Consider the following 27,444-nt stretch of genomic DNA (forward strand, 5'->3'; position numbering starts at 1 on the left):
AATTTATAGTTGGTTCACCTTTCTATGCTTTAATTGCTGTTTTGAGACTGTGTCCGTAATGTGAAAATCTGCTGCAACTACTTTCACCTGAGTTTCTAATTTCTGTTAACTTAGATATCCAAGTATGCAGTAAAATAATGAAAAACTTACAAGCAGATTACAAAACCTAAGAATCACAACTTAAGCTCTTATTAAATCCATACTATGTTATATGAAAGTGAGTTGCATAATGACAGCACTCCAGACCAATTTCTAGTCTGTTGTCCAAGGACATTATTATAGTGTACAAGATAGGCCACATATCCATTCACAGAAAAGCGCAACCTAATATCAAGAACAAGACAGAAATTGGAAATACTACATACACTGCCATTCGAGGGTAACAGCTGGAAATCAAATAGAATTTTCGTTCAGTCTCAATGGCACTGTAATGAGGCATTTCCAGTATTACCACTTCATTTGACCAAAAGGATAAATCAAAGTGGCATTCAGTCTGATTTATACAAGCGTGAGTGTAATTAGTGTACTTGAATCTAGGTTTAAACATTTCAAATACTGCATTAATAGTATTATCAACAAAATCATTATCACTATAAAATATGTAATGGTAGTAGCCATCCTCTTGTACCTTATAGTCTACGATTGTTGTATATGTCATATTACTGGCACCTTTTGTACAATTCTGAGACGGTACAAGGTCATGCTCAAATACAGTGTGTTTCCCGTAACAACGCAGCAGTTCATTTTCAAAGCTTGACTCTGATGACTCCCCATCATCTTCTGGTTCTGTGTAATTAGCAGCAGTGCCACCATGAGCCATACCTCCATCCAACGCATGGACATCCCTCCGCTGTCTTTGGTACTGTCCTTCATCACCAGCAACACTCACTTCTTTGCGTCTGAGATTTCGAGCTCTACTTTTGGCATGTCGCATTTTTCTTGACGAATTAGCACTTGTGTCATTACTTTGATTCAAACTAGTTAAATACAAGGAATCATTTGCATGTTTCTGTAAATGAGATCTGATCACCTCTAATGCCTGAACTTCTTCAGCACCCAAACTGTCATCATCACTGTTCCCTGTATCACTCTGTTTCACTTCATCCAAATTTGGGATTTTTTCAATATTTTGCTTCAGTTGTTTGGGCAGTACAGGAAGAATTACTCTGTTCGTTCCCTTTGAAAATGAGAGCGGATAATCACCTCCATCGTCTGTTTCATCTTCTCCTTCAAACTGTTCAGCAGACTGTTCTGACATGCTTTGGATATGAGTATCATGCTGTGGAACACCGTGTCCTTTCTCTGTAAGACTTTGTTGCTGTTTGTTAATCTCATACACAGTGATCCCTTTATTATAGAACCTGTCTACAAGAATTCTATCAGACACCTTTCGAACACCTTGGTCAATCAGGTCGCATTTCTTGAGAGTTTTGTCTCCCTTGACAATCAACATTCGTGCTCCAGGGTTGCTGTGGAAGAAAAACAAAATGTTATGAAGTGCTTATCAAAATTAAAAACCAAACATTCACAATACTCTAATGTGAGAAACAGGTATTTCCCTAATCTTCATATGGCAAAAGAATGTTTATTTCAGCAAGCTATCAGGGAAGCACGTAGGCAACATAGTTCTATTCATATTTTTCACGCTAAAATTACCTTACCTAAGAACTCGTTACATCTTATAGTTTGGAACCAGCCCAAGAGAAATAATAGTACAAAAACTCTCAGTTTAATGCAGATGAGTAGGAAAAACAAACCCATAATGTTGGGTTACAGCATTGGTAGCATCCCCCTTGACACATTTACATTGTTAAAATATCTGCATGTAACATTGCAAAGCAATACAAAATGGAACGAGCATATAAGGATTGTGGTAGGAAAGTCAAATGGTTGACTTTGGTTTACAGGGAGAATTCTAGCAAAGTGTGGTTCATCTGTAAAGGAGACCACATACAGGACGCTAGTGCCACATATTCTTGAGTGCAGCTCGAATGTTTGGGATCTATACCAGGTCAGACTAAAGGAAGACATTGAAGCAATTCAGAGACGGACTGTTAGATTTGTTTCTGGTAGGTTCAAACAACAAAGAAGTGTTAGGGAAATGCTTCAGGAACACACATGGGTATCCCTTGAGGGAAGGTGACGTTATTTTTTTGGTAACAATATTGAAAAAATTTAGAGAACTAGCATTTGAATCTGACTGCAGGATGATTCTGTTGCCTCCAACATGTAAGGACGAAGATAACATACAAAAAATTATGGTTCCTACAGAGGCATACAAACAGTAGTTTTTCCCTCATTCTATTTGCGAATGGAACAGGAAAGGAAATGACTATTAGTGGTATGGGGTACCCTCCGCATCTTGCCATAATATGGATTGCGGAGTAACAATCTAAATGTAGATAGATATTAGCAACAGTACATCACAACAAAAATGTCACTGTAATATAAGCATGAAGTTTCATTTTTAAGTGAAAAAAAATTGTAATTAGTATCTGTAGTAGGTTACAAAGAAAAACCTTTGTTGGAAAAGCTTTGTAATATTATGTTATATATAATTTTCTTAGCTTTCCAGACAGCCTAAATTAATCATTGCTCAATGATCCACAATGGAATAATCACAATATTATAAAAAGGATGAATTGCTACTCACCATATAGAGGAGATGTAGAGTCGCAGACTGACACAACAAAAAGACTGTTAAACATGTGAGATGCACAGCTGCCCGCAGTCTGGACTCAGTGGCCAGAGACAGCGGTCATTCGTATATGAGTTGTGCTTGTGTGTGTTGTCTAGGAGGCCTTTTGGACAAAAGCTCACATGTTTAGCAGTCTTTCTGCAATGCCTGTCTGCAACTCAATATCTCCTCTATATGGTGAGTAGCAAACTGCCCTTTTCGCAATATTGTCGGTGTTCAATTTAGTAATCCCGGAAGCAAACACAGTGATGGAGGCAGACAAGCTGGTGTCGATAGTGCAGTGGAATAGTGCGGAAACCTGCCATGAAGGACACACATGATGCATATTATGGCCAGACCTGTTGACAGACGTTTTTACTTACAGGCGGCAGTATGCAGAGTGAGCCACAGCTTATACTGACAGTGAGTTCAACCACCACCTCTTCTTCCACTTCATGATGAAAGTTGTTACCGAGTGAGTGCTCAGCTGTCAACTGTCACACCAGCCACGTCCTGAGTTTCTCTCTATGCAGGTATCTACATGGTTTCATACCTTCTACTTTCCATAGACTGATCCACACCACGAGTTTCATTTCTTCTCATGGGGTTCTGTGGAGGAGGAGGAGGAGGAGGAGGAGGAGGAGGAGGAGATTAGTGTTTAACGTCCCGAAGACAATGAGGTCATTAGAGACAGAGCACAAGCTCAGATTATAGAAGGAAATCGGCTGTGACCTTTCAAAGGAACCATCCCGGCATTTGCCTGAAACGATTTAGAGAAATGACGGAAAACCTAAATCAGGATGGCCGGAGACGGGTTTGAACCATCATCCTCCCGAATGCGAGTCCAGTGTACCAACCACTGTACCACCACACTCGGTTCGAGTTCTGCTCCTCAGTTATTACCGAGCCACTGTCAGCCAGTGAAGTACCCACACTGACAGTGTAGTGTAACGGTGTTGTCATTCCTGTGGGGACAAAGGACATTCTTATGCACATGATGCCCCTATGTTTTTCTCCCCCTTTACATAGTGTTCATTTTAGACCAGCATAGACCTAGCATTTCTGTAATACTGGCAGGAACAATTGTGTCTATACAAGGAACAGCAGGAAGAGCAGACGTACGCACTGATGAACCAGAATGTGGATTTGCTTTGTCCCCTTGTCCCACTAGTGGTGGGCTAGGCACCAGTTGTGCTGTTTTTTTTTTTCCCCCGCCCCTGAAGCCTTTTGCAAGTTCTGATGAGTCTATGGAGAATCCCTGTGCCAGTTCTTGTTGCACTCCCAGGTAAGGGTCTCATTGATCCAGGGGATAAGACTGCCTTGTAGTTGTCAAGCAGTATCCAATACTTGAAGCTCTTCACTGAGCCCAAGAAACTCCCCTTTGACAAGCTCTGCTGATGCATTATTTAAGGCACCATACACATGTGGCGACGGCACAGTTGCAGCTTAACCAGCTCCAGAATCATCGTGGGCAGTCATATGTGGCCTGAATCACTGATTTTCAGGGATTCTTGTGCAAATGTTGTTTTGAGTGTCCCAAATGTGCTACGTCTTACGTAGACTACCTAATTCGGAATGTGGTTGTCCAGTCAATACATGATCCTCACATTCAGACTAGGGTACTGACCTTGTCCAGCCCTTCTTTAGCCAATGTTGCCCAGGTTGCGGAATTGCATGAGCTGACGGCACTGGTAATGGATGTCTTTTCTGATAAATGTTAGGTTCCTCAATTAGGTATGCATGATAAACAGCTCCAAGACTCCTAGTGCTCCGCAGGGTACCCCAGCTGGCCTTGCCTCCTGCCGAGTCACCGTGTGTTACGCTGTTGATGAGTCCAGTGCAATGGCATTGCAGCACTGGCAGTCTTTGCCGATGATTGTGCCCTGACTGGCACTTGCCGCACATTTAACAAGACTGTGGACATGTGGAAGCCAGGTGTGGGGTAGGCCATCAGACAGACCATTTGGCAGCTGTTGGTGACAGTTGATGAGCCATGAGTCAGGCGTCGGACACTCTTGTGTGTTCGCAGGATGCTGAGGCTGTCTTCAATGCCTTCCATGTGTCGGTTTAGTGTATTTTGCTGACACTGGTTGTGGATGGGTGACCAGTCGAATTTCAAGCAGCCAAGGGATGATCAGCCTCACTTATTTAGGTACATACAGGTTCCTGGGGTGCGCGGTGTAGCAGTGGCCACTATGTCACATTACATTCTACAGTAAACAGTGCATTCCTTTGTGGGGGAGCACTTTTCCATCTCCATGTGTTATAAGAATGTGGAATGGCAATTTACATAGTTAGTGGACAATTCACTATTGGTGCAAAATACTTTTGGGCTTGATGATTTTTCTGTTTTTGGCTTCCCAATAGTTGGCAAAATGCATTTACTGTCTCAACGCATTCCTTTTCATGATTCGGAGTGCATACTACGGTCATGCGGCTTGCTGTTTAAAAATGCCTTGGGTTTGGCAGAAAATTTCGAGGCGCTTTTCCTTAAGTTGTTGGCAGTACCTAAATTTTGCCCCTTCGGTCTCATTCCCTTTTCCACGAGTGGCAAAGTAAAGGCCAAGTTGCAGTGTTAGCAGGATCAAGAGATCATTGCTACTTTGTTGAATCAATGGGCCACCCAACTGGTGGTGATTCAGAAGCCCAAATGCACAGGATGCCTTTGTGGCGATTTTAAACATACAGTCAATGTGCAATGTGCTGCAGATTCATATCCAATTCCATGGCTGGTGGAGTTGTTGATGAAGTTGTTGGGGGAGGTTAGTATTTTTCATGCATCAACTTAAGACATGTCTATGTGCAGTTGGCCTTGGACGCAGTTTCTCAGACTTTCGTGGTCCTCAACACCTCCTTTGGGCTCTACCAGTTTAACTGCTAGCATTTTGGGATCTTGTATGCACCAGGAATTTGTCAATGGTATCTGGAGCAGTTGATTCAGGAGATTCCCTGTTCCATCAATTGATGACATCTGGGTAATGGGCCCTACACAGGAGGAGCATTTATGGAAACTTAAGTCCATCCTTAAATGTTTCCTGGAGAATGGCCTTCATTACCAGCTGGAAATGTGCAGTTTTTTCTCCCCAAAAGTGCGTTTTTGGCGTATGTGCTTAACAAAGATGGGAATACCTCTATGGATGAACAGACCAAAGCTACTGTCAACCTGTTGGCACCCAAGAACTCGAAGGAGCTTCAGTGTTTTTAGGGTAAGATTTCATATTATGCTCATTTAATTCCCTGGGCTGCACACATTTGTCATCCTCTTTATAAAAAGGACTTTAAATTTGTCTGGTCTGTGGAATGTCAATAAGCTTCAGCCTCTTCATCAATGTTAGTGCTCTGCTCCCTGCCTGGCTTCTTTTATACCATGTAAACCTTTAATTCAGCCTGTGAAACCTCCCAGTATGACATGGTGTGGTTCTGTCCCATTGAAACTTGAATTGCACCAAACAACCCAATGCTCAGGCATCAAAGACGCCTGCGGTGCAGCATAATTATTCACATGGGGAAAAGGAGGCACTTTGCTATTATATTTGGAGTTTAAAAAATGTCATGTTTTCTTGTACAGGGTGGGGTTGCTTCTTGTCACCAACTACAAGCCATTGGTTTCCTTATCTGGTCCTTAATACAAGCTCCCGGATAACCGCAGATGTGGACCCTCTTTCTCAGTAACTAGTGCGATGATATTTGCTAGTGCTCCACCACCAAACATGCCAGTGGTGATGCATTTGTGTGGCTATCAGTAGTTCCTGATTTGCAGTTTGATCATCAGGAGGCTCTCATGTTCACGGTGGGTGATAACTTGCAGCAAACTGTCGGATTTTCCATTGACAGTATGAGAGGTCATTATCACTATGGCTGCTGACCTGCTTTTCTGGAAAATCATTTCAGCTGTCAATGTGGGTTGGCTGGAGCGCATCTCTTTGGTGGCAGATATGGCATGCCATACTTTTTTCCCTCTTGTATGATTCAATCAACATTGTCCAGGGGGCTCTCAGCTCTGTGTCCTTACATACTCTAGTTGCGCAGGGGTATTACTTGTATGAATGCACTGGCAAGCCATCACATCCACTGGCTGATAATCCATCATGACGTGGAACATCTGGTGTGGCTTTTCGGGACTTGTGCAAAGAACTAGGCTGTACTGGTGTGCCAGTTTTCTCCTCGGCCGGTTCCAGAGCACCCTTAGGGCAGGGTGCATGTGAATTTTGCAGATCTATTTTTGGGCAGTATGTGTTGTTGGTGGTTGATGCATTGTCCAATTTCCTGTATGTAGATAAGCTGTTCTCCACATCACTGACTCCCACTATTTGCATGTTGTTGGTTATTTTTGGCATCAAGGGACCCCTCAGGACTCTCTCATTCAATAACAGTAATAAATTGGTGTGGTGTCACCGCTAGACACCACACTTGCTAGGTGGTAGCTTAAATCGGCCGCGGTCCATTAGTACATGTCGGACCCGCGTGTCGCCACTGTCAGGATCGCAGACCGAGCGCCACCAGAAGACAGGTCTCGAGAGACGTACTAGCACTCGCCCCAGTTGTACGACGACGTTGCTAGCGACTACACTGACAAAGCCTTTCTCTCATTTGCCGAGAGACAGTTAGAATAGCCTTCAGCTAAGTTAATGGCTACGACCTAGCAAGGCGCCATTAACCATTTGTAACGTTGCATGTACCTCAAGATAGAGTCTCACTTGTATCATCCAGAATGCTGTATACCAAAGGATAATATAAAAGTTAAGTGTTCTAGTAGCTACGTTCTTTTCTTTATCACATTCATTACGAATCCTGTTCCAGACTTAACGCCAGACGGCGTGAGTTGACGCGTGCCCTTTCGGCTACTTCACTGTGGACTGGCTGCCTTAACAGTCCACTACAATTTGTGTCAGGTGTTGGAAGAATTATGTGTTTGCAACATTATCCAGAATCTGACTGCTGCCATGTTTCACCTGGCCTCTAAATCACATGTGGAGCAGTAAAGGAATACATTTGAGATACACATGAAGAAGTCTGTTCTGCCTCTTCCCACGAAGGTGCATTGTCGAGTTTTCTGGCTACTTACAAGGTAACACTGGTCAATGTGTGCAGTCTGGTGGAACATTTTCAGGGGCGGGGTGTCTTGGATTTGTTGTATGTTGAGCCATGTTCCCTTGACCAGTGTAGTCTACCATGTTTTCTTCTCATGGTAACTGTTTGGGCCTACTCCTTTGGCCTGTGGCAGGGGTAGCTGCCAGGTGTCATGGTAGGCCACAACTGTCAGCAGTTGTTTATGGTGGATGTTAACAGCGAGCAGCTGACCCGTCATGCAAATCAGTCATGCTTGCGCCCTGTTGGGGCATTGCTGCCATGGTCTTCTCCTCATCTGAGTGGCAGTCCACCAATGGACTTCACCAAATTATTCCAGAACTACCCAGTTTGAATTACATCTTAAGATTATTGTAGGTACATTAATTAAATATTTTGTAGTGCTGTCATATCAACATGAGTAACATGAATGTAACTAAGAATTCATCTCCATTCTGGAAACCAATTCTTTGCTTCTAAGTGTACCAGTCTCTTGTATCAACATTTTAGCTACATTATTGTGCCAGAAAATAGGCTATAATAAGGTGAAACATAGGTCACACTGTGGGTCAAACAGGTTTGTGGACCATACAATACAGAACTTTTCCCTCTATCATCTTCAAAGTAACCCCTCGTGCTTGAATACAATAGCTACAATGATTTTTTCATTTGAAGAAGTGCTGCAAGTCAACTGTCAGTAATGTGTTCATTAACTGTTGATTCTGCTTGAATGTATCTAACAGAATGTAAACTTGAACTAGGCTTCGGATCAAGGTGAGAGAGAGAAAGTGCATGGACTAGGCAATATGAAGAAGGACCTGCAGGGAGGGAGATAATAGTTACATTTCTCTTTGTTGTGAAATCCTTCACAACAAACAAGCTAAGTGAAGGAATGTTGTCAGAATGAAATATTTAGGTGTTCTCAGGTATTTTGTGAGCTTGAGATACAATTTTCTTTGGTCTGAAATATGAGGTCTGTTCAAAAATTTCCAGATCATTCATAATTTCATGCCAATGGTGTATTGGAGCAAAATGTGGTTGGCATCCCTACACACATACCATCTGTTTAATGTGTAACTACCAGAAGTTTCATTGTTGTATGTCTGTTATTTATTGTTCTGTGCTGTATTGCGTATAATGTTGTGTCATACATTTACAAATTTCAAGATAAGATGGCAGAGTTAGAGGAGCAATATGTTTGCATTAAATTTTTTACCATGAAACTCAAGAAAACCTTTACAGAGACACGCCAAATGATGCAGGAAGCCTGCACTGATGATTGCTTAAGGCATCCTCGGTGTTACGAATGGTTCACATGGTTTAAAAATTGCTGGATGGAAGTTAACAATGACCCTTGTTCAGGATGCCCTTTGACATCTATTGATGACACTTATGCCAGGAACGTCAATGAAATTATGTATGCCAATCAAAGACTGACTGTCCAAGAGATTGCAGAAGAAAGTACCATTTCAGTTGTACCATGTCATGAAATCCCGATGCAGTATCTTGGAATGTATTGTGTTGCCACCACGTTCGTTGCACAGCTCATCTCAATGCCAGAAAGACTTCACCTTGCAGTCTGTGAAGAGCTATTGCATCCCGCAAATGAGAGTGAGATGTTCCTTAAGAGAATCATAACTGGTGGTGAGACATGGGTCTATGGCTATGATGTTGAGACCACGATTCAGTCTTCACAATAGGTCAGGAAATGTACTCCAAGACCAAGGAAAGCGCATCAGATCAGGTCAAATGTCAAAGTCATGCTTGTAGTTTTCTTTGATTTTCAAGGTTAGTTCATCATGAATTCTTGCCACAGTGTCAAACTGTTAATACTGTCAATCAATGGTACTACTGGAAAATGTTGCAACACTTGTGAGAAAATGTGAGAAGGAAATGGCCAGAAATGTGCAAGACAATTCATGTATCTTGGACCATGATAACACACCTTATTCATCCCTGTTGGTGCGTGACTACTGCACAGAAAACGATATCACTGTGCTGCCTCATCCTTTTTTTTTTTTATTTCCAAAGTAGAAAACCCCATTGAAAGGACCAACATTTGTGATGACAGATGAGATTACAGGAAATTTGCAGACTGCATTTCATACAACAAGACTGCTTCCGGAAATGGAAACAAGTGTTGGAAGAGGTATATCAATTGTGGAGGAGAGTATTTTAATGGAGACCATGCAAAATGAGTAAAATGTAAATGTACAAAAATTTTGTGGACAAAGTTCTGGAATTGTTTGAATAGGCCTCGTAAAATGTGATAAAGATTCTTTGTTGTTTCTAGTCAGCCATTTCAAAAATTATAGTTGTACAAGGTGCAAAAAGATCAGAAATAATTAATACTGTAATATTGCAAATAGAAGGATTGAAAAACAAACAAAAATGAGGACAGGCAACCATTTATCTATATAGCTGACTGATGCATGTTGCATAAACTCATACAATAGTAGAGAATTTTCAATACCTTTTGAGCAGCTACCAGCTACTCTGTGTTTCTTTTCATTTCAACTTCACACATACTCAAAAAATGGACCCCATCTACAGTCACACTATTATGTATGTCTACGTTCTCATTAAAGGTAAGTGGCTCCCTATCCTCGTTTACATTTATCAACAAGAAGTAAAACACGCATACAATCAGAAAAATGTCTGTGGCCAACTGAGAGGGGGAATATTTAGAATCAGATACCTAATACAAAAACTAACTACTGCTAGTGGTTTGAACAGGACATTCAATTTCTTGAAAATTATAGGACGTACCTCATAAAATGTTATTGATAATGTCACTTAATTGAAAAGAGAATAGACAGTATATATGATAAGGTTGTTACATATGCAACAAAACTGAAGCAAAATGAAGAAGGAAGTTACAGCAGAAAGTATCTTTACAAAATTCTGTAAGACGGCTCAGGTAGGATCTTGTGTCGCGATATTAAGGGGAGGTTTACTATCTTTTGGTTCAAAAAATCAATTTTTTTTTAAATTGCGTTTTTGGATCCATAAAAGTGTTTAGAATCCACCCCTGAAATGGTTTTTCTGAATACGGAACTGAAATGTTTGTTATTCATGGATGGAAAAAAAAGCACCTACCTGACATCGGCCTTTTTCACGCACCAGTTTTTTTCTTTCGGACGACAATTTATTGTACCAGTGCTTGGGAGGAAATACACAAAATTCAAATGAAAGTTTGAATGCGTGCGTTTGGAAGTTACCCCTAAGTGATTGCATGAGTGCATTCTCATGCGAAGCCTGTGGAGATTGAGATTTTCCTGGCAGTGAGCAGCTTCAACGGAGGGTATTCAGCAATTCTGAAGACCATGACAATGATGGATGTCACCCTGGGACTCTATTCGACGTAGTTCGCCAAGCGTTCGGACAACCACCGGATTCAAGTGCCCGAAAACCGTTGTCACCGGCCGTACGAGCGGCTCTGGAGCAGCGCAGGATGGCCCAGATCGAGCAGAACGCCCTCTATGAGGAAGAGGAAGAACTAGTTATGGACCCGGAATAGCAGATTGTAAGTACGTTGCATAATATTGCATTTATACGTAGTCAAAACTGCAACGCATTTTTCTCAAAATGACTTTTTTTTATCGTGTGGTATGGTAACTTCAAATCTACTGAACCGATTGGCATGATTCTTTGTTTCCGATGAAGCTAACTAAATTTTCTAGGAGTTGTACCACCTTTATTCTGACTCATCAATTATAAATATTTTTACTTGGCCGACGAAGTCAAAAAAAACTTTTTTTTCCCTCAAATGGCCGCCAGTTTGTTTCCTATGGTCCAAATAACTTAAGCGAGGTACAACTCCTAAAGAATCTTATATACTTTGCTAACGTCAACTCAGTTTTGATTTCAGACGAGACGGCTGACCTGTGACATACTGCACGTGGAGGTCTACATCGAAATTTCGTTTCATTCTGACGGCACTTCCGCCTTCTTTGACATTTCCAGTCCAAAAAATTCCAGTTTGTAGAGGAAATATCAATAAAAATTTGGACCAAATTTGACATCGATATCTATAACACATCCAGAGAAAGAAATTCTCAAAGAACATGATTTTTTCGGGCCAAAGACAGTAAACCTCCCCTTAATAGTACCCTCAGACTTCTTGCAGATGATATTGTTATCTATAATGCAGTACTATCAGAAAAAAAGTTGTACAAATGTCCAGTCAGAGCATGATAAAATTTCAATCAGGTACAGAGAATGGCAACATGTGTTAAATGTTCAGAAACGGAAAATTGTGCACTTCACAAATGTGAAGAAACCCTGTTATATCATTTAGTGGGAATTACCTTCTTCCATGCACTTCACAATGGTTTGCAGATTATCGAGGTACATAATGTTTAAATGGAGCTTCTTTAGCAGTTTAGGTTCTCATTCTGTTGGTCAAGTTTTACACTGGTGTCAAAAAGTTAAGTCTAATTAAGGACAGAAGCAAATGAAGAAGTTATCAATCACTGTAAACGTCAGTCATGATTCTCCCCCAAAACATAACTGTCAACTATACAGGGGGCAGTTAATCACAATTTTGTATACACATACAATTCATAAACAACAGAAAGTAGTGCATAAGGAAAGAGGAAATATTCTCTTCACAATGAATTCTGTTCCATTTTGTATTTGTCCTGAGCACAAGTTGTAGCCTGCATAATCACAGTAACACCATGGGAAAAGAGCAGTTTGGTAATAATGGGTGTCATTTTGTGAGGAGGTTTTACAACAGATTGACATAACAGAGTTTCACACTTTTGTTAGTGGTTGCATGAATATTGTTTATGGCACAAAGCACAGAGGTGAGATACTGCAATGACATATGCGACTTTTTGGCAGCTGTTGCAGTCTTCTTCTTCAAGGACAATAGTGCCTATCCAGAGAAGTGTTACACTGGGAGACACTTCCTTGTAGCTGAAGATTTCACCGCATGGACTGGCCACTACATCTGCAGGTGTGAATCGTATAGAACATTTCTACAGTGCACTGGAAATTGCTATTAGCTGCCATCAAGGCTCTTCCCAACCTCTGGATTGCTCTTACACAGGAATGGAACTGCCTGTGAATATAGCTCTTGAACTACCTTATAGGGAGCATGTGCATCACGAAGAAAATACACAGAATCTGAGCAAGGAGTGGCAAAACAATGTTGAAATTTCACAACACGTGGCTCTGGTTACACTTGCTTCTAGTTAGCATGTTATTATGTTCTTAAGCAACTGATTTTGGGATTGTATGACATCAACCACAGGCACTTCTTACAAGATTTCTGCACAATAAACCCCAATAAAACACCAACAAGCCATCAGCAACTCTAGCAACTATGTACCTATATGAATCAAGCACTTTTACACAGTTGAGTTAAATTGGCCAAAACTGTCATCAATGTGGAGAAGCTGCTGAGCCTGATGAAGGAACAATATGACCTTGTTGTCATTTATATTATAAACTGATTAATGTAAAATGTAAATAAAGAATATGCCAAATAGGAAATTTGTTAAATACAATAAAATCATTAGAAGCTGACAAGCTCCTAGTGTTGCTGCATTAAATTAAAAGTGTGATGTTTTTCCAGTACTTCAAGGTTGAATAACAAGTACAGTACTTTTGTTCTACTGATTTTTGTTTATTTCAAACTAGTTTTTGGCTTATTAGACCATTGTTAGGACACAACTGACTGGTGACTGAAACGGACACTATTTCTTATGTAACCAAACATTATAAGTCTCTTAATGTTGAATTATGCTTTACAAAATGGACAATAGTAAGCACACCAGCCAGTGGCTGGAAACTGTCCAAGATGATGATGATGACAATAGTAAGCACAATATATAATTAAACTACACAGTACTACAGGTTAAATAGTTACAAAGCTAAATTTTGTGAGGTCTTGACATTGGCTGGGAAACTGTTAAACTGAACACTCTTCATCCATGTTGTGCAACAAACATGCTTTTTAACATTATAAACTAAACTTTTGGCAATGGATAGTATTGCACACAATAATCAAAATACATAAACTAAGAGTGTTACTGCAACTCAGCATCTCCGCCTTATGGTAAGTAGCAACTTTCCTTCTCATAATAGTGTTACCGGTTATGTGGTTATGATTTCATAGTTTGTGAGGTCGTGACATTGGTTGAGAAGTATATAAATGAGCACTAGTAACTTATGTTGTGCAAAAACCAAGTTTTACATTGCAAATAATATTTTTACACAATGGGCAACATTAAACAAAGTACGTGGTTAAAACACACAATATTAAAATCTTACAAGTTATATATAGGGGTAAAATACAGGGAGCGAAAGGCTATTTACAATTTGTACAGAAACCAGATGGCAGTTATAAGAGTCGAGGGACATGAAAGGGAAGCAGCGGTTGGGAAGGGAGTAAGACAGGGTTGTAGCCTCTCCCCGATGTTATTCAATCTGTATATTGAGCAAGCAGTAAAGGAAACAAAAGAAAAATTCAGAGCAGGTATTAAAATCCATGGAGAAGAAATAAAAACTTTGAGGTTCGCCAATGACATTGTAATTCTGTCAGAGACAGCAAAGGACTTGGAAAAGCAGTTGAACGGAATGGATGGTGTCTTGAAGGGAGGATATAAGATGAACATCAACAAAAGCAAAACGAGGATAATGGAATGTAGTCGAATTAAGTCGGGTGATGTTGAGGGTATTAGATTAGGAAATGAGACACTTAAAGTAGTAAAGGAGTTTTGCTATTTGGGGAGCAAAATAACCGATGATGGTCGAAGTAGAGAGGATATAAAATGTAGACTGGCAATGGCAAGGAAAGCGTTACTGAAGAAGAGAAATTTGTTAACATCGAGTATAGATTTAAGTGTCAGGAAGTCATTTCTGAAAGTATTTGTATGGAGTGTAGCCATGTATGGAAGTGAAACATGGACGGTAAATAGTTTGGACAAGAAGAGAATAGAAGCTTTCGAAATGTGGTGCTACAGAAGAATGCTGAATATTAGATGGGTAGATCACATAACTAATGAGGAGGTACTGAATAGGATTGGGGAGAAGAGGAGTTTGTGGCACAACTTGACCAGAAGAAGGGATCGTTTGGTAGGACATGTTCTGAGGCATCAAGGGATCACCAATTTAGTATTGGAGGGCATCGTGGAGGGTAAAAATCATAGGGGGAGACCAAGAGATGAATACACTAAGCAGATTCAGAAGGATGTAGGTTGCAGTAGGTACTGGGAGATGAAGGAAGAAGCTTGCACAGGATAGAGTAGCATGGAGAACTGCATCAAACCAGTCTCAGGACTGAAGACGACAACAACAACAACAACAACAACAACAAGTTATATAGCTGAAGTTTGCGGGATAAGCAACGTAAGGAATATGAAATTGTGCTGTGTTTTGATTTTTGTAGCAGTATGTGTCAGTGTGTTGGTATGCAACTGGTTGATTGCATCATGTGAAGCTTAAAAGGGGGATATGTACTCAACTGTAATTTATCATTTAGAACCAGTTAGAGTTTTTGAGCTAATGTCTGTTTATCTCAAGTGCTTCTAAAAGGCTTAGTTTTCTTCCTTTGTCAGCTATAAGTAGGACTTCCGTATGGACTTGGTAACAGCGTCTTCCTTCAGCACGTGTTTGGCAAAGGTGGAGTTTCTGACTTATGTAATCTCCAGCTGCATTTGTGTTCAATCAGCCTAGTTGTTTTGGCCTTGCCTGTCTGTTCCATATACAGTTTGTTGCAGTCATTCCCAATCAATCAGCCTAGCTGTTATGGCCTTTCCTGTCTGACCAATATACAGTTTGTTGCAATCATTTCCAATAACATCAAAGCTGGGAGACAGTAGAGAGAGAGAGAGAGAGAGAGAGAGAGAGAGAGAGAGAGAGAGGGGGGTTAGATTTACAGAAGTTGTATAAGCTAATCAGTTGATCATCCTTTCTACCAGTCTGTTCACTGCTCAGTGTCTCTTCTATTCTCTGATCTATCGTCACTCACATACCACACATCATTACACCTGCTATGTTCAAGTGTTCAAATGCCTGATCACTACTTGTCTGTGATAGTTTCTGCAAATACTATAAAATACATTTATTAATTACACACTAACCAACTTTCCTCAAAAGGCACAAAATAGGTCATCAGAGATACCACATTATCATAGTTGTGTAACATACACAATTATGCATGGAACAAGTAAAAAAATCCATCAAATGTACATACTTAATAATACCACAACAGAAGAATGAGTATTAATGAATGAAATACTCAACATAGCTGAAAACTGCACAGCTCTCCAGCTAAATGACTGTGAAATGCAACAAGGGTGTCACATATTCAAGAAAGCGTATGCTTTTTGTAAGGTGTAGTTCTAATTGAAGGTAAATGAATATGCATATCTGTTCACTGTCTGTCTATTGCTCTTATTACTACACAGTAATGCCTGAAGTTTAATCTCCTGCTGTTGAAGACATCCTGAGGGACTATGGAGACAGCTGATTGATTCATTCGCCAATATTACATACTTTATCAAGGCAATAAAATCTATAATTTACCCACTTAGCCTGCTGAAAAAGCTGAACTATTAGTCGTAACCAAGCAATGGATATTATGACATGGCATAATCCAAATATTGCTAGAGTCCAATGAATCACATTGGTGTATGCCCTGAACTTCATTTGGCAAAAAGAGTTCAAACTTTTCCTCCTGTTCAGCTCTATAGCTCATTATCCATAAAATTTATGCCTTTCCTTTTTTAATGTCACTCTTGTGTTTTTGAATATCTATGGCAACTCTATACATTCTACCATATTAGTGGTTGTACATCAACATAAGATTAGTGTTAGATGAACAAATTTCATTACTCCCTAGTCTCAGGGTGTGATCTACTACTGCTGATTTTGTACCTGTTTGCCAAATGATAATTGCCCTTGTGTTTCTTGAGCCTTTGTACACCATACGTGGGATTTTGTGTTATATCCTAGCCAGTAATGCCACCCGAGACCGCTGCCAAAAGGTTGGCAGCATCAAAGTCCGGACGCCGTCCGCATAAGCAGCGCCAGCGAGACAGGAAATCGCCGCAAGTCTGCGCGCGCCACCGCTGGCTTCTGGCTTCTTAAGCGCTGGAGTCGCGAGCGCTAGGACAGTTCTGTATTCGCCGCTCAGTTGTATACTCGCCACCGAATTGTGTACTTGCTAGTCAGTTGTGTGTTCATCGCAGCAGATTTGTTGTTTGTCGTCAGCCGACGCTGACCTAGCCGCTCTGACTCGAACTAGACAGATTTCTGTAGACACGGAGTTCACTACTGTGTTTCTGTATCTTCGTTAATAAAGATAAGTACCGACTTTTATTTAATCAGAGTGTTTGGGTTTTCATCTTTCTGTTCACTGTTCCAGCGGACCGGTCGGCCCGCTATTAAAAGTGTGGCGGTGACTTCGTAAGCCGTTTCTACAGCGAATTGTTTGTCGCTACGAACGCCGCCACAAAACTGGCGACGAGGGCTTCTGAACTCGTGTGCAGGGCTGGTCAACTTGTTTCTGGTTATACTAATTATAGCGACAAATTTTGGGGGCTGGTTTAATTTGTGTTCACTATGTCTGCCGAATTACAACAGTTGATCTTGTTACAGAGTCAGCAAATACAAAGTCTGGTGGAAGCAATCGCCAAACAAGCGGCTAATCCTCCAACACAAAAGGAACAAGCACAGGCAGCACCGCCTTTCCGTGCTTTTGATGCATCAAGAGAAGGATGGCGAGAATATTTCGCGCAGTTGCAGGCGCACATGACAGTCTACAAAATCACGGGTACTGAGCGGCAGCTTTATTTAATTTCCACTGCAGGCGTGGAAGTCTATCGACTACTTTGTAAGTTGTTCCCGGAATCCAAGCCAGAAGCTTTAGACTACGACGTTGTTGTTAACAAGCTTGCTGAGTATTTCGAGTCGCGAGTTCATGTGGCAGCAGCCAGATTCAAGTTCTTCAGATTAAAGAAACTGCCACATCAATCTAATAAACAGTGGTTAACTGATTTACGGGGCCTCACCCGTCAGTGCCGATTTAATTGTGTGTGTGGAGCTTCCTACAGTGATGTCATGTTACGAGACGCTATTACTCAAAACATTGCAGATTCTCGTATTCGTGCTGCTATCTTAAAGTTGCCTGACCCGTCATTAGAGACTGTGATGAACATTATTGAAGCCCAAGATACTTTTGACTATGCTGAGTGTGAGTTCGATCAGCCATGTATTTCTCAAATTGCCTGTGCTAAGCAAGTTATGTCACGCCCGCGGCCCCACCGGCAGAGTCAGACTGTAAACACTAGCCGGCTGCGTCATGTTAAAACACATTCGTCAGCCGCGTGTGCAAAATGATAGAGTTAAGTCTTGCCCTAAGTGTGTTCTTGCTCATCCTCGTGAACGTTGCCCGTTAAGAAACGCGGCTTGTCACTTTTGTCAAAGGAAAGGACACATCCAGACTGTTTGTTTGCGTAAACGCAAGAACAATTCTAGTGCTGCCCAGCCCATGGATATTCATGTTCTTCAAAGCCAGTCCGCCCAGAAGGTCGCGTTTAAAGACTCTTCCACGGTTCGTGTGGGTAATAAACTTGTTCGCAATAAGCCACCCACCCAGCCCTCTGCTATGCGACCCAAGCGTAACTCAAACGCTGTAAAAAGTAATGTACAGACTGCAAGTGAAGCGGGAGTTGTTGTTCCACCCACCCAACCCACGAGTTGTCGTAAGCAGCGAACACGCGCTAAACGCGCTGATTTTGTGTCTTCTGCCTCCGCTGCACCGACCAGAGACAGTGTAATAAACTATTTGTGAAGCTACGCATCCAGGATAAGACCTTCAATTTTCAATTAGACACTGGTGCGTCTGTGACTCTCATAAATAGTGCTACGTATGCGGCTATCGGCCGCCCTAAACTTTCAGCGGCAAAACATTCTTTGGCTACTTATAGTGGAGAACAAATTCCTGTGTTAGGTGTATGTAGCGTGCCAGCCACATTCCGTGGCAATACAAAAACAGTTTCATTCACAATGCTCCGCACTACAGACAGTGTAAACATTTTCGGATTAGACTGTTTTGACTTGTTTGGCCTGTCTATCCAAGACAATGTGTTGCAAATTAATTCTGTTGTTGTTCCTCGAGACAGCATAACCGATTTGTGTAAACAATACAGTGACATATTTAAAGACGAACTAGGTTGTGCTGCGAACTTTGCCGCTCATATTACGTTAAAAGATAATGCTCAGCCTCGATTTTTTCGTGCTCGTCCAGTGCCTCACGCCCTCCGGGCACCTGTAGCAGATGAACTTCGTCGTTGGCAAAACAACGGTGTTATTCAACCCGTTTCAGCAAGCCAGTGGGCTTCTCCCTTAGTTATTATAAAGAAATCGTCTGGCAAGTTACGTTTGTGTGCTGATTTTAAGTCGACAGTTAATCCTCAGACTGTCATTGATTCTTTTCCTTTGCCTAGACCGGACGAGCTGATGGATAAGTTAGGGGAAGCTCGTTTCTTTTCCAAAATTGATCTCCGTGAAGCATATTTGCAATTGCCCCTCGACGAGCAATCACAACAGTATTTTGTCATAAACACGTCGTTGGGGTTGTTCCGTTTTCTGCGTTTGCCTTTTGGTTGTGCGTCAGCTCCAGCTGTTTTTCATCGTTTTTGTCACAACTTCTGGCTAATGTGCCATCGTGTTGCAACTATTTAGACGATATTGTTGTGTCCGGTCGGACGCCTGCTGAACATTTCTGTAATTTGGAGTGTTTGTTTACAGTGTTGTCTCAGGCAGGCCTACGTTGCAACATCGATAAATGTTCATTTTTCCTTACGGAGATGGAGTATCTGGGACATGTTATTAATGCTCAAGGCATTCATCCCTCCCAGTCACATTTAGCAGCTATTCGTGATTTGCCCGCCCCTCGCAATCTGCATGAATTGCAAGCAGTTCTTGGCAAATTGACATATTATATTAGGTTTATACCTAATGCATCACAGATTGCTGCACCGTTGCATCGTCTCCGCCGTAAGAATGTTCCGTTTGTGTGGTCAGCTGATTGCCAATCAGCCTTTCAGCAGCTTAAAGAGGCTTTATTGAATGATCGTTGTCTGGTCCATTACGACCCTAACAAGCCTCTGGTGTTAGCTTGTGATGCCTCTTCTTTCGGCCTCGGTGCTGTGTTGTCTCACCGAGTCGGTAACACCGAACGTCCTATTGCGTTCGCATCTAAATTGCTAAACAAAGCTCGGTGTAATTATAGCCAATTGGACAAGGAAGCGTTGGCTATTGTGTTCGGTGTCACAAAATTCCATCACTACCTCTATGGTAGACCATTCTATTTAGTAACAGATCACAAGCCCCTGAGGTCACTGTTTCATCCGTCTAAACCAGTTCCTCAGCGGACAGCTCAGAGACTACAACGTTGGGCTCTTTTGTTATCACAATACCAGTATGAGATACTGTATCGCCCTACAGCTCAGCATGCAAACGCTGACGCGCTTTCTAGATTGCCGATTGCTGCGGATGATGTCTTCGATTCCTCTGACGACTCTTGCCATCAGATTGACGCCGATGAGCATCAATCCCTCCGGGATTTTCCGATTGATTATCGTCCGGTGGCACGTGAGACAGCTACGGATCCTCATCTGAGTTTACTATTACGTTTTGTTCAACGTGGTTGGCCGTCCAAGGCAAAGGACATATCGGATCCTGTGGTTCGTCGCTATTATCCGCAACGTCATCTGTTGTCCGTTTCGCACGGAGTTTTGATGTTACGCACCGAGAATGACCAGCTTCGTGTAGTGGTTCCCCACGTGCTCCAATCCAAGGTCCTCGACTTGTTGCATCAAGGTCATTGGGGAGTGGTCCGCACCAAGCAGCTTGCCCGCCGTCATTGTACATGGATCGGCATTGATAAGCAGATTACGCAGAGGTCTACAGATTGTTCGACGTGTGCCGAACACCAAGCTGCTCCGCCTCAACGCTATTTTGAGTGGGCACGCCCTGCCGGTCCCTGGCAGCGAGTACATATTGATTTCGCTGGTCCATATTGGAATTCTCGTTGGCTCATCGTGATAGATGCATTTAGTAATTTTCCGTTTGTTGTGCCCATGCAGTCTACTACGTCTGCACAAACTATACAGGCGTTGACTTCAATTTTTTGTATTGAGGGTCTTCCAGAAGTTTTAGTGTCTGACAATGGTCCACAATTTACCTCTGCTGAATTTGAAAGTTTTTGTTCTGCCAATGGCATTCGCCATGTTCTTACTCCGCCGTTCCACCCTCAATCGAATGGTGCAGCGGAACGTTTTGTACGCACATTCAAGGATCATATGGACCGCCGTCGTGCTACGCACTCTCGTCAGCAGGCCCTCATCACGTTCCTGTCGTCGTACCGGACCACGCCACGCGACGGCCCTTCGCCTGCGGAGCTTCTCCACGGCCGTCATCATCGCACCCTACTACGGTTGTTGCACCCCCCGGATCGACCCGCCGCTTCTGAGCATCGCACGCGTTTTCAGCGCAACGACGCCGTTTTTTTCAGAGTTTATCACGGTCGCCGTCGTTGGGAACGTGGTACCGTGATAAGTGTCCAGGGTCGCGGTTTTTATACTGTTCAAGGTGCTACTGGGGTGCACAGGAGGCATCAGAACCAGTTGCGCCGCGCTGGCCGCCCGGATTCTGCCGCTCGTTCTTTGTCCACAGATTTGGTCCGCGGCGGGTTCCAGCCGCGCCTTCCGACTTCGCTGCCGCCCCCAGGGCAGCAGCAGCAGCCGTCGCCGCTACCACGCCGACAGCCCGTCCCGTTGATGCCTCCCGCGCAGCTTCATCCGGGAGCGCCCCAGGTGGTCGCTCTGGCGCCTGCAGTCCCTCTTCAGTCGCCACCGCCTTCGGAGCTGATGGACGTCGACCCCTCAGCCGGGCCGCCTTCCCAAGTGGTGGCTGTGCAGCCTGTCCTGCAGCCGCTTTCCTTGGGCACCCCCAAGGAGTCTGACACCGCAGCGCCTTGTCCGGCACCCTCTCAGCAGCCGTCGACGCAGCGTCAGGAGACGCTGCCTCTCTTCGTGGGTCCCGACGCCCCGTCGCGTCCAGTACCAGAAGCTGCGCCCGTGGTCACAGGCGTGCACCCTGACCTCGGTTTTCAGTCGGTGTTTCCCGAGGCCCCGCGCAGCCAATGCTGGGGTGCGGACCGGGGACTGCCACCGACAACAGTCTCCGCCCCGGTCTCTTCTGCTACGCCTGCGGCCAGACCCCTCCCCCGCCATCGACGCTCGCCACGTCATTATTCAACGACGGTGCGGCGATTTGGGGGGGAGGAGTGTTATATCCTAGCCAGTAATGCCACCCGAGACCGCTGCCAAAAGGTTGGCAGCATCAAAGTCCGGACGCCGTCCGCATAAGCAGAGCCAGCGAGACAGGAAATCGCCGCAAGTCTGCACGCGCCACCGCTGGCTTCTGGCTTCTTAAGCGCTGGAGTCACGAGCGCTAGGACAGTTCTGTATTCGCCGCTCAGTTGTATATTAGCCACCGAATTGTGTACTTGCTAGTCAGTTGTGTGTTCATCGCAGCAGATTTGTTGTTTGTCGTCAGCCGACGCTGACCTAGCCGCTCCGACTCGAACTAGACAGATTTCTGTAGACACGGAGTTCACTACTGTGTTTCTGTATCTTCGTTAATAAAGATAAGTACCGACTTTTATTTAATCAGAGTGTTTGGGTTTTCATCTTTCTGTTCACTGTTCCAGCGGACCGGTCGGCCCGCTATTAAAAGTGTGGCGGTGACTTCGTAAGCCGTTTCTACAGCGAATTGTTTGTCGCTACGAACGCCGCCACAAAATTTTGTATACTCCTGTTGTGGGTGGTGGAGATCACTGTCCTTACTGGAATTCAGGTGTTGACTTGTATGTTTTGTTGATTTGAACATTGTGTCACTATAACATTTTCTTAGCATTCTACTGATACAATCTATGATTATTTTAACAAAAGGATGAAAACTTTCCCTTTAACTTGTTGTTTTGCACTATATGCTATAGATTTAAGGACATAGTACTCTATTTATGTACATTTATGTACAACTGATGGATTTTTTTACTTGTCCCATGCATAATTGTGTATATTACACAACTATGATAATGTGGTATCACTGACAACCTATTTTGTGCCATTTATGTGAAAGTAGTTATCAAATGATTTGGTTGTTGCTTCATATAATGTGGCAAAATGTAAAGAAGAATGAGGAATACTGCACTAAAATCCAAGACATATTACAACTACAAAGACGAAAAGAGAGGTTAAAAGAGATCTCACAACTGCAATACTTAGGGCAATGAACAAGCTAATAAAAGTTCCTTTCTCCCATAAGTAAAAAATGTCTCATCAAATCACAAAAACTGTCAAAAATTCACAAATTAGGCATTCCATTGAGAATTACTGTCAATTCTATTGCATATACAACCTACGGGATTGCCAACACTTGACCACTATGATGCATAATTTCTCATCACTTTGGGGGAAAAAAATTACAAAAACCCTTAAATTAAGCCTAGGAAATATTATATACCATTTTGAAGTTTTCGACGTCTCTTTAAAAAGTGTTTCACATCACACTTCTTTCAAAGGCCTGACAAATTCTATGAGCAAACTGACATTTTGGCTATGTGGAACTCACTCAGTGCAGTTGCAACTGAATTTATATATACTAAATTTTAAAGTAGTTGCTTTTTTTTTTTTTTTTTTTTTTTACAGAAAAAAAGACCAACAAGTGGGTTTTGGTTCATACATGACACATGGCCTCAAGGAGAAAATGAGCACAGTGTTGCATTTTCTGAATCGTATTAATTCCTAGATAAGTTTACAATGGAAAAGAGAGAAGACACAGATTTGAATTTTGAGAACACAATTACCAAGGAGAAAAGATGAACTAAAGCAGACAAAATGTATAGAACATCTGCTCACACAGACTGACACCTTCACAAAATTTCCAATCACCATTACTGAAAGAAGAATACAATAACTGAGGCACTTATGAACTGTGTGAGAGGAAAATGTGAGCCACAATAACTGGAGGAAGAATGGTCCCACTTGAAAAATATTTTTAGAAGTAATGCCCATTCTGTCAAAGAAATAAATATAGCAGTACATTCTGGAAAATATGAAGCATGTAGTGGAGAGCAACCAGCTACAGGAAAAGCTTTTGCCTGTTGTTAAAATGATCATTGATTATAACAGAAGTTTACTAAGAACAGGAAGACTGAGAGAAATTGCATCCTCCACTAACAGACACTGGAGTATACAAAATGCACTGCATATGTGCATACACAGAGACAACATAAAAGAAGCATCCAAAATCAGTTTAAGCAACATAAAATAAACAACAATGGGGCAACTCTGATAAATTGTGAGTACAACTGAAACTGAGAGGCCACCAAATTAGTTTCTCTGACAATGCTGTCCATACACTGTCATTACTATATTGCGTTTATAGAGGGGACACTGAAACGCAAAAACAGGAGAACGACTTTAATAAAAAATGTGGAAGGACTTAAATTACACTGATTATAGGCCAAGGTGCTATATAAAACAGATAGTGCTAATTCCACTGAAAGTTCTATGGATATACGTTAGTTTGACCTGGTGATCTTTGGTAATGCTCAAATTGTATCATAACATGATGACTATACCACAGTTAAGAATAACAGACCAGATGTTTCAGCAAGACGAGTGAAAAAAGTGTAAATTGAACTGCTTACTGCAGCATTTAACACTGGAGAATCAACCAGCTAACTTCAGAACCTTAGAGGTAAAGCCAGTCGTCCCAGCTTTCAGACTTGTTCGTAAGCTCATCGCCGCTCAGTTGCACACTCTTAGCCATCAATGTCAGTATGAAGTACAATGGCGCAAGAGCTGACAACTGATATCTGCCCCAGCGAGCAAGCATTTTCAGCAACTTCAGATGGCTCTACATCTACACAGATACTCCGCAAGCCATCGTAAGGTGTGTGGTGGAGGGCACCCTGTACCACTACTTATCATTTCCCCTCCTGTTCCACTTGTAAAGCAAGAGAAAACGACTATATGTATGCCTCCATATGAGCCCTAATTTCTTGTATTCTGTCTTCGTGGTCCTTAAGTGCAATGTATATTGATAAGAGAAGAATTTTTCAGCAGTCAGCTTCAAATGCTGGTTATCTAAATTTTCTCAATAATGTTTCCCGAAAAGAACACCACCTTCTCTCCAGGGATTCCCATTTGAGCCCCCAAAGCCTCTCCAAAACATTTAAGTTTTGTTCAAACCTACCGGTAACAAATCCAGCAGCCCTCCTCTGAACTGCTTCTATGTCTTCCTTCAATCTGACCTGGTACAGATCCCAAACACTTGACCAGTACTCAAGAATAGACTGTGTGAAGCTGGACACTAGTAATACTGTATCTGAACATTACAGGCTTGTTCTTCCCCCTCATCTGCATTAACTTACATTTTTCAACATTTACAGCTAGCTGCTATTCCTCACACCAACTGGAAATTTGGTCTAAGTCATCTCGTATCTTCCTACAGTCACTCAAATTCAGCACTTTACCATACACCATGGCATCATTACCAAACACCCGCAGACTGCTGTACACCCTGTCTGCCAAATCATTTATGTATATAATAGAGGGAAACATTCCACGCAGGAATCATTTATGTATATAGAGAACAACAGCAGTCCTCTATACATCCCTGGGGCACTCCTGATGATACCGTTGTCTCTCGTGAACACATGCCGTTGAGGACAACATACTGGGTTCTATTATTTAAGAAGTCTTCAAGCCATTCACATATCTGTGAATTTATCCCATACCTTCCTTAACAGTCTACAATGGGGCACCATGTCAAATGCTTTTCAGAAATCTAGAAATATGGAATCTGCCTATTGCCCTTCAACCATAGTTCTCAGTATATTATGTGAAAAAAGGGCAACCTGAGTTTCGCAAGAGTGATGCTTTCTAAAACCATGCTGATTCATGGACATAAGCTGCTAAGTGTCAAGAAAGCTTATTATATTTGAACTGAGATGTGTTCAAGGATTCTGCAGCAGACAGACATTAGAGATATTGGTCTCTAACTTTGTGGGTCCATTCTTTTACCTTTCTTATATACTGGGGTCAACTGTGCTTTTTCCCAGTCACTTGAGAATTTGTGCTGGGCGAGAGATTCACGATAAACGCAAGCTAGGTTAGGGACCAATGCTGTAGAGTAGTCTTTGTAAAATTGAACTGGGATTCCATTCGGACCTGGTGACTTACTTGTTTTCACATCTTTAAGTTGCTTCTCTATGCCAAATATACTTATTTTTATCTTATCCGTATAGGAGTCTGTTCGATGGTCAAATGACGGTACATTAGTATGGTTCTCTTGCATAAACGGTTTCTTGAAGGTGAAATTTAAAAGCTTCTTCTTTCATTTTGCTATCTTCAACTGCCGTACCAGACTGGTCAATAAGGCACTGAATGAAAGCCTTAGGCCCACTTCGCAGTTTTACGAGTGACCAGAATTTTCTCTGGTTTTTGGCCAGATCTTTTGCTAAGGTGTGATGGTGGTAGTTGTTGTATGCTTTGTGCATATATCTTTTCACAGATGCACAAATCTCTACTAAATTTCGCTTGTCGTCGTTTGTGTGTGCCTTTTAAACCTAAAGTGCAACATCATCTGCTTCCTCTGCATGTTACGAATTTCATCATTAAACCATGGTGGGTCTTTTGCATCCTTTATCCACTTACTAGGCACGTACCTCTCCAGACCACAATTTACAATCTGCTTAAACTTTGCCCATAATTCCTCTACATCCATCTTACTGGTACTAAGTAATGCCAATTCACCGTCTAAGTAAGATGTTAATAACTGCTTATCCTCTCTATCTAGCAGAAACTCTCTCCTAGCCTTCCTGACTGATGTATTAACTTTTGTGACCATAGCTGCTGTAATGACATCCCCATTTGTATATTGACGTTGTCCACAAGGTCCAGCCTATTTGTAGCTATAAGGTCTAAGACAATGCCATTGCTTTACAGTTGGTGACAACGTCTCTGGCAGGCCACTTTAATTAGCATGCATAATTGTCCGATTTGCTAACTTCAATGCTAATTAACTCATAAACAATGCAACATATCGAATTTTTTTGTTAACAATTATTTCGCAGCACAATCTACTCTGCAACACCCTTACAAACTGTTCAGATGTTTCTGACCATCTTGTATAAAACGCTAATTGCCACTCTTTTCATATGTAAACAACATTATAAGTGTGACAAAAAAATTTTCTATTTTTAATAATAGTTGGTTATTGACATAATACACAAAAATTATAAAAGCATCTCTGTGGCAATGTAGATGCTAATGACAAGGTTAATGAACACAATGCACGGTTATCACTTGCTCCTAAATGCATTTAACAAGGAGATATGTTCATAGTGTAGCAGTTATATACTTGCTGACATTGAAGGATGAGGGGTCTTGGGAATAACAATGGGACTGTACAAAAAAAGTTAAAGGCATACACATTTGCTCTACAAGTGCTATACACTATGACATAACAGTTAAAAAGAGGTAAAAGAAATCTGAGAATACAATTAATGTCTGTACATGTCTTTAGTACGGCTCATGGCAGCAAAGCAGTTTTGAACTGGTGTGTAATGCGACTGGTTACTGCATTAAATACATTCATAAAGTGGG

At 42.0% G+C, this 27,444-nt stretch overlaps 1 protein-coding gene across 1 annotated transcript in view; it reads right to left on the reverse strand.

Annotated features, from left to right (window-relative positions):
• Positions 1–307: 307 nt before the first annotated feature.
• The window catches only part of LOC126234467 (uncharacterized), a 212,838-nt gene continuing 185,701 nt past the window's right edge, over positions 308–27,444 (reverse strand). Inside the window, exon 4 of the mRNA XM_049943158.1 lies at positions 308–1,469. Within this exon, the coding sequence (XP_049799115.1) occupies positions 308–1,469 (1,162 nt within the window). The remainder of the gene's footprint in view (positions 1,470–27,444) is intronic.

The sequence above is a fragment of the Schistocerca nitens genome, chromosome 2 (assembly GCF_023898315.1).
Source record: "Schistocerca nitens isolate TAMUIC-IGC-003100 chromosome 2, iqSchNite1.1, whole genome shotgun sequence".
In the NCBI taxonomy this organism is placed as follows: domain Eukaryota; kingdom Metazoa; phylum Arthropoda; class Insecta; order Orthoptera; family Acrididae; genus Schistocerca; species Schistocerca nitens.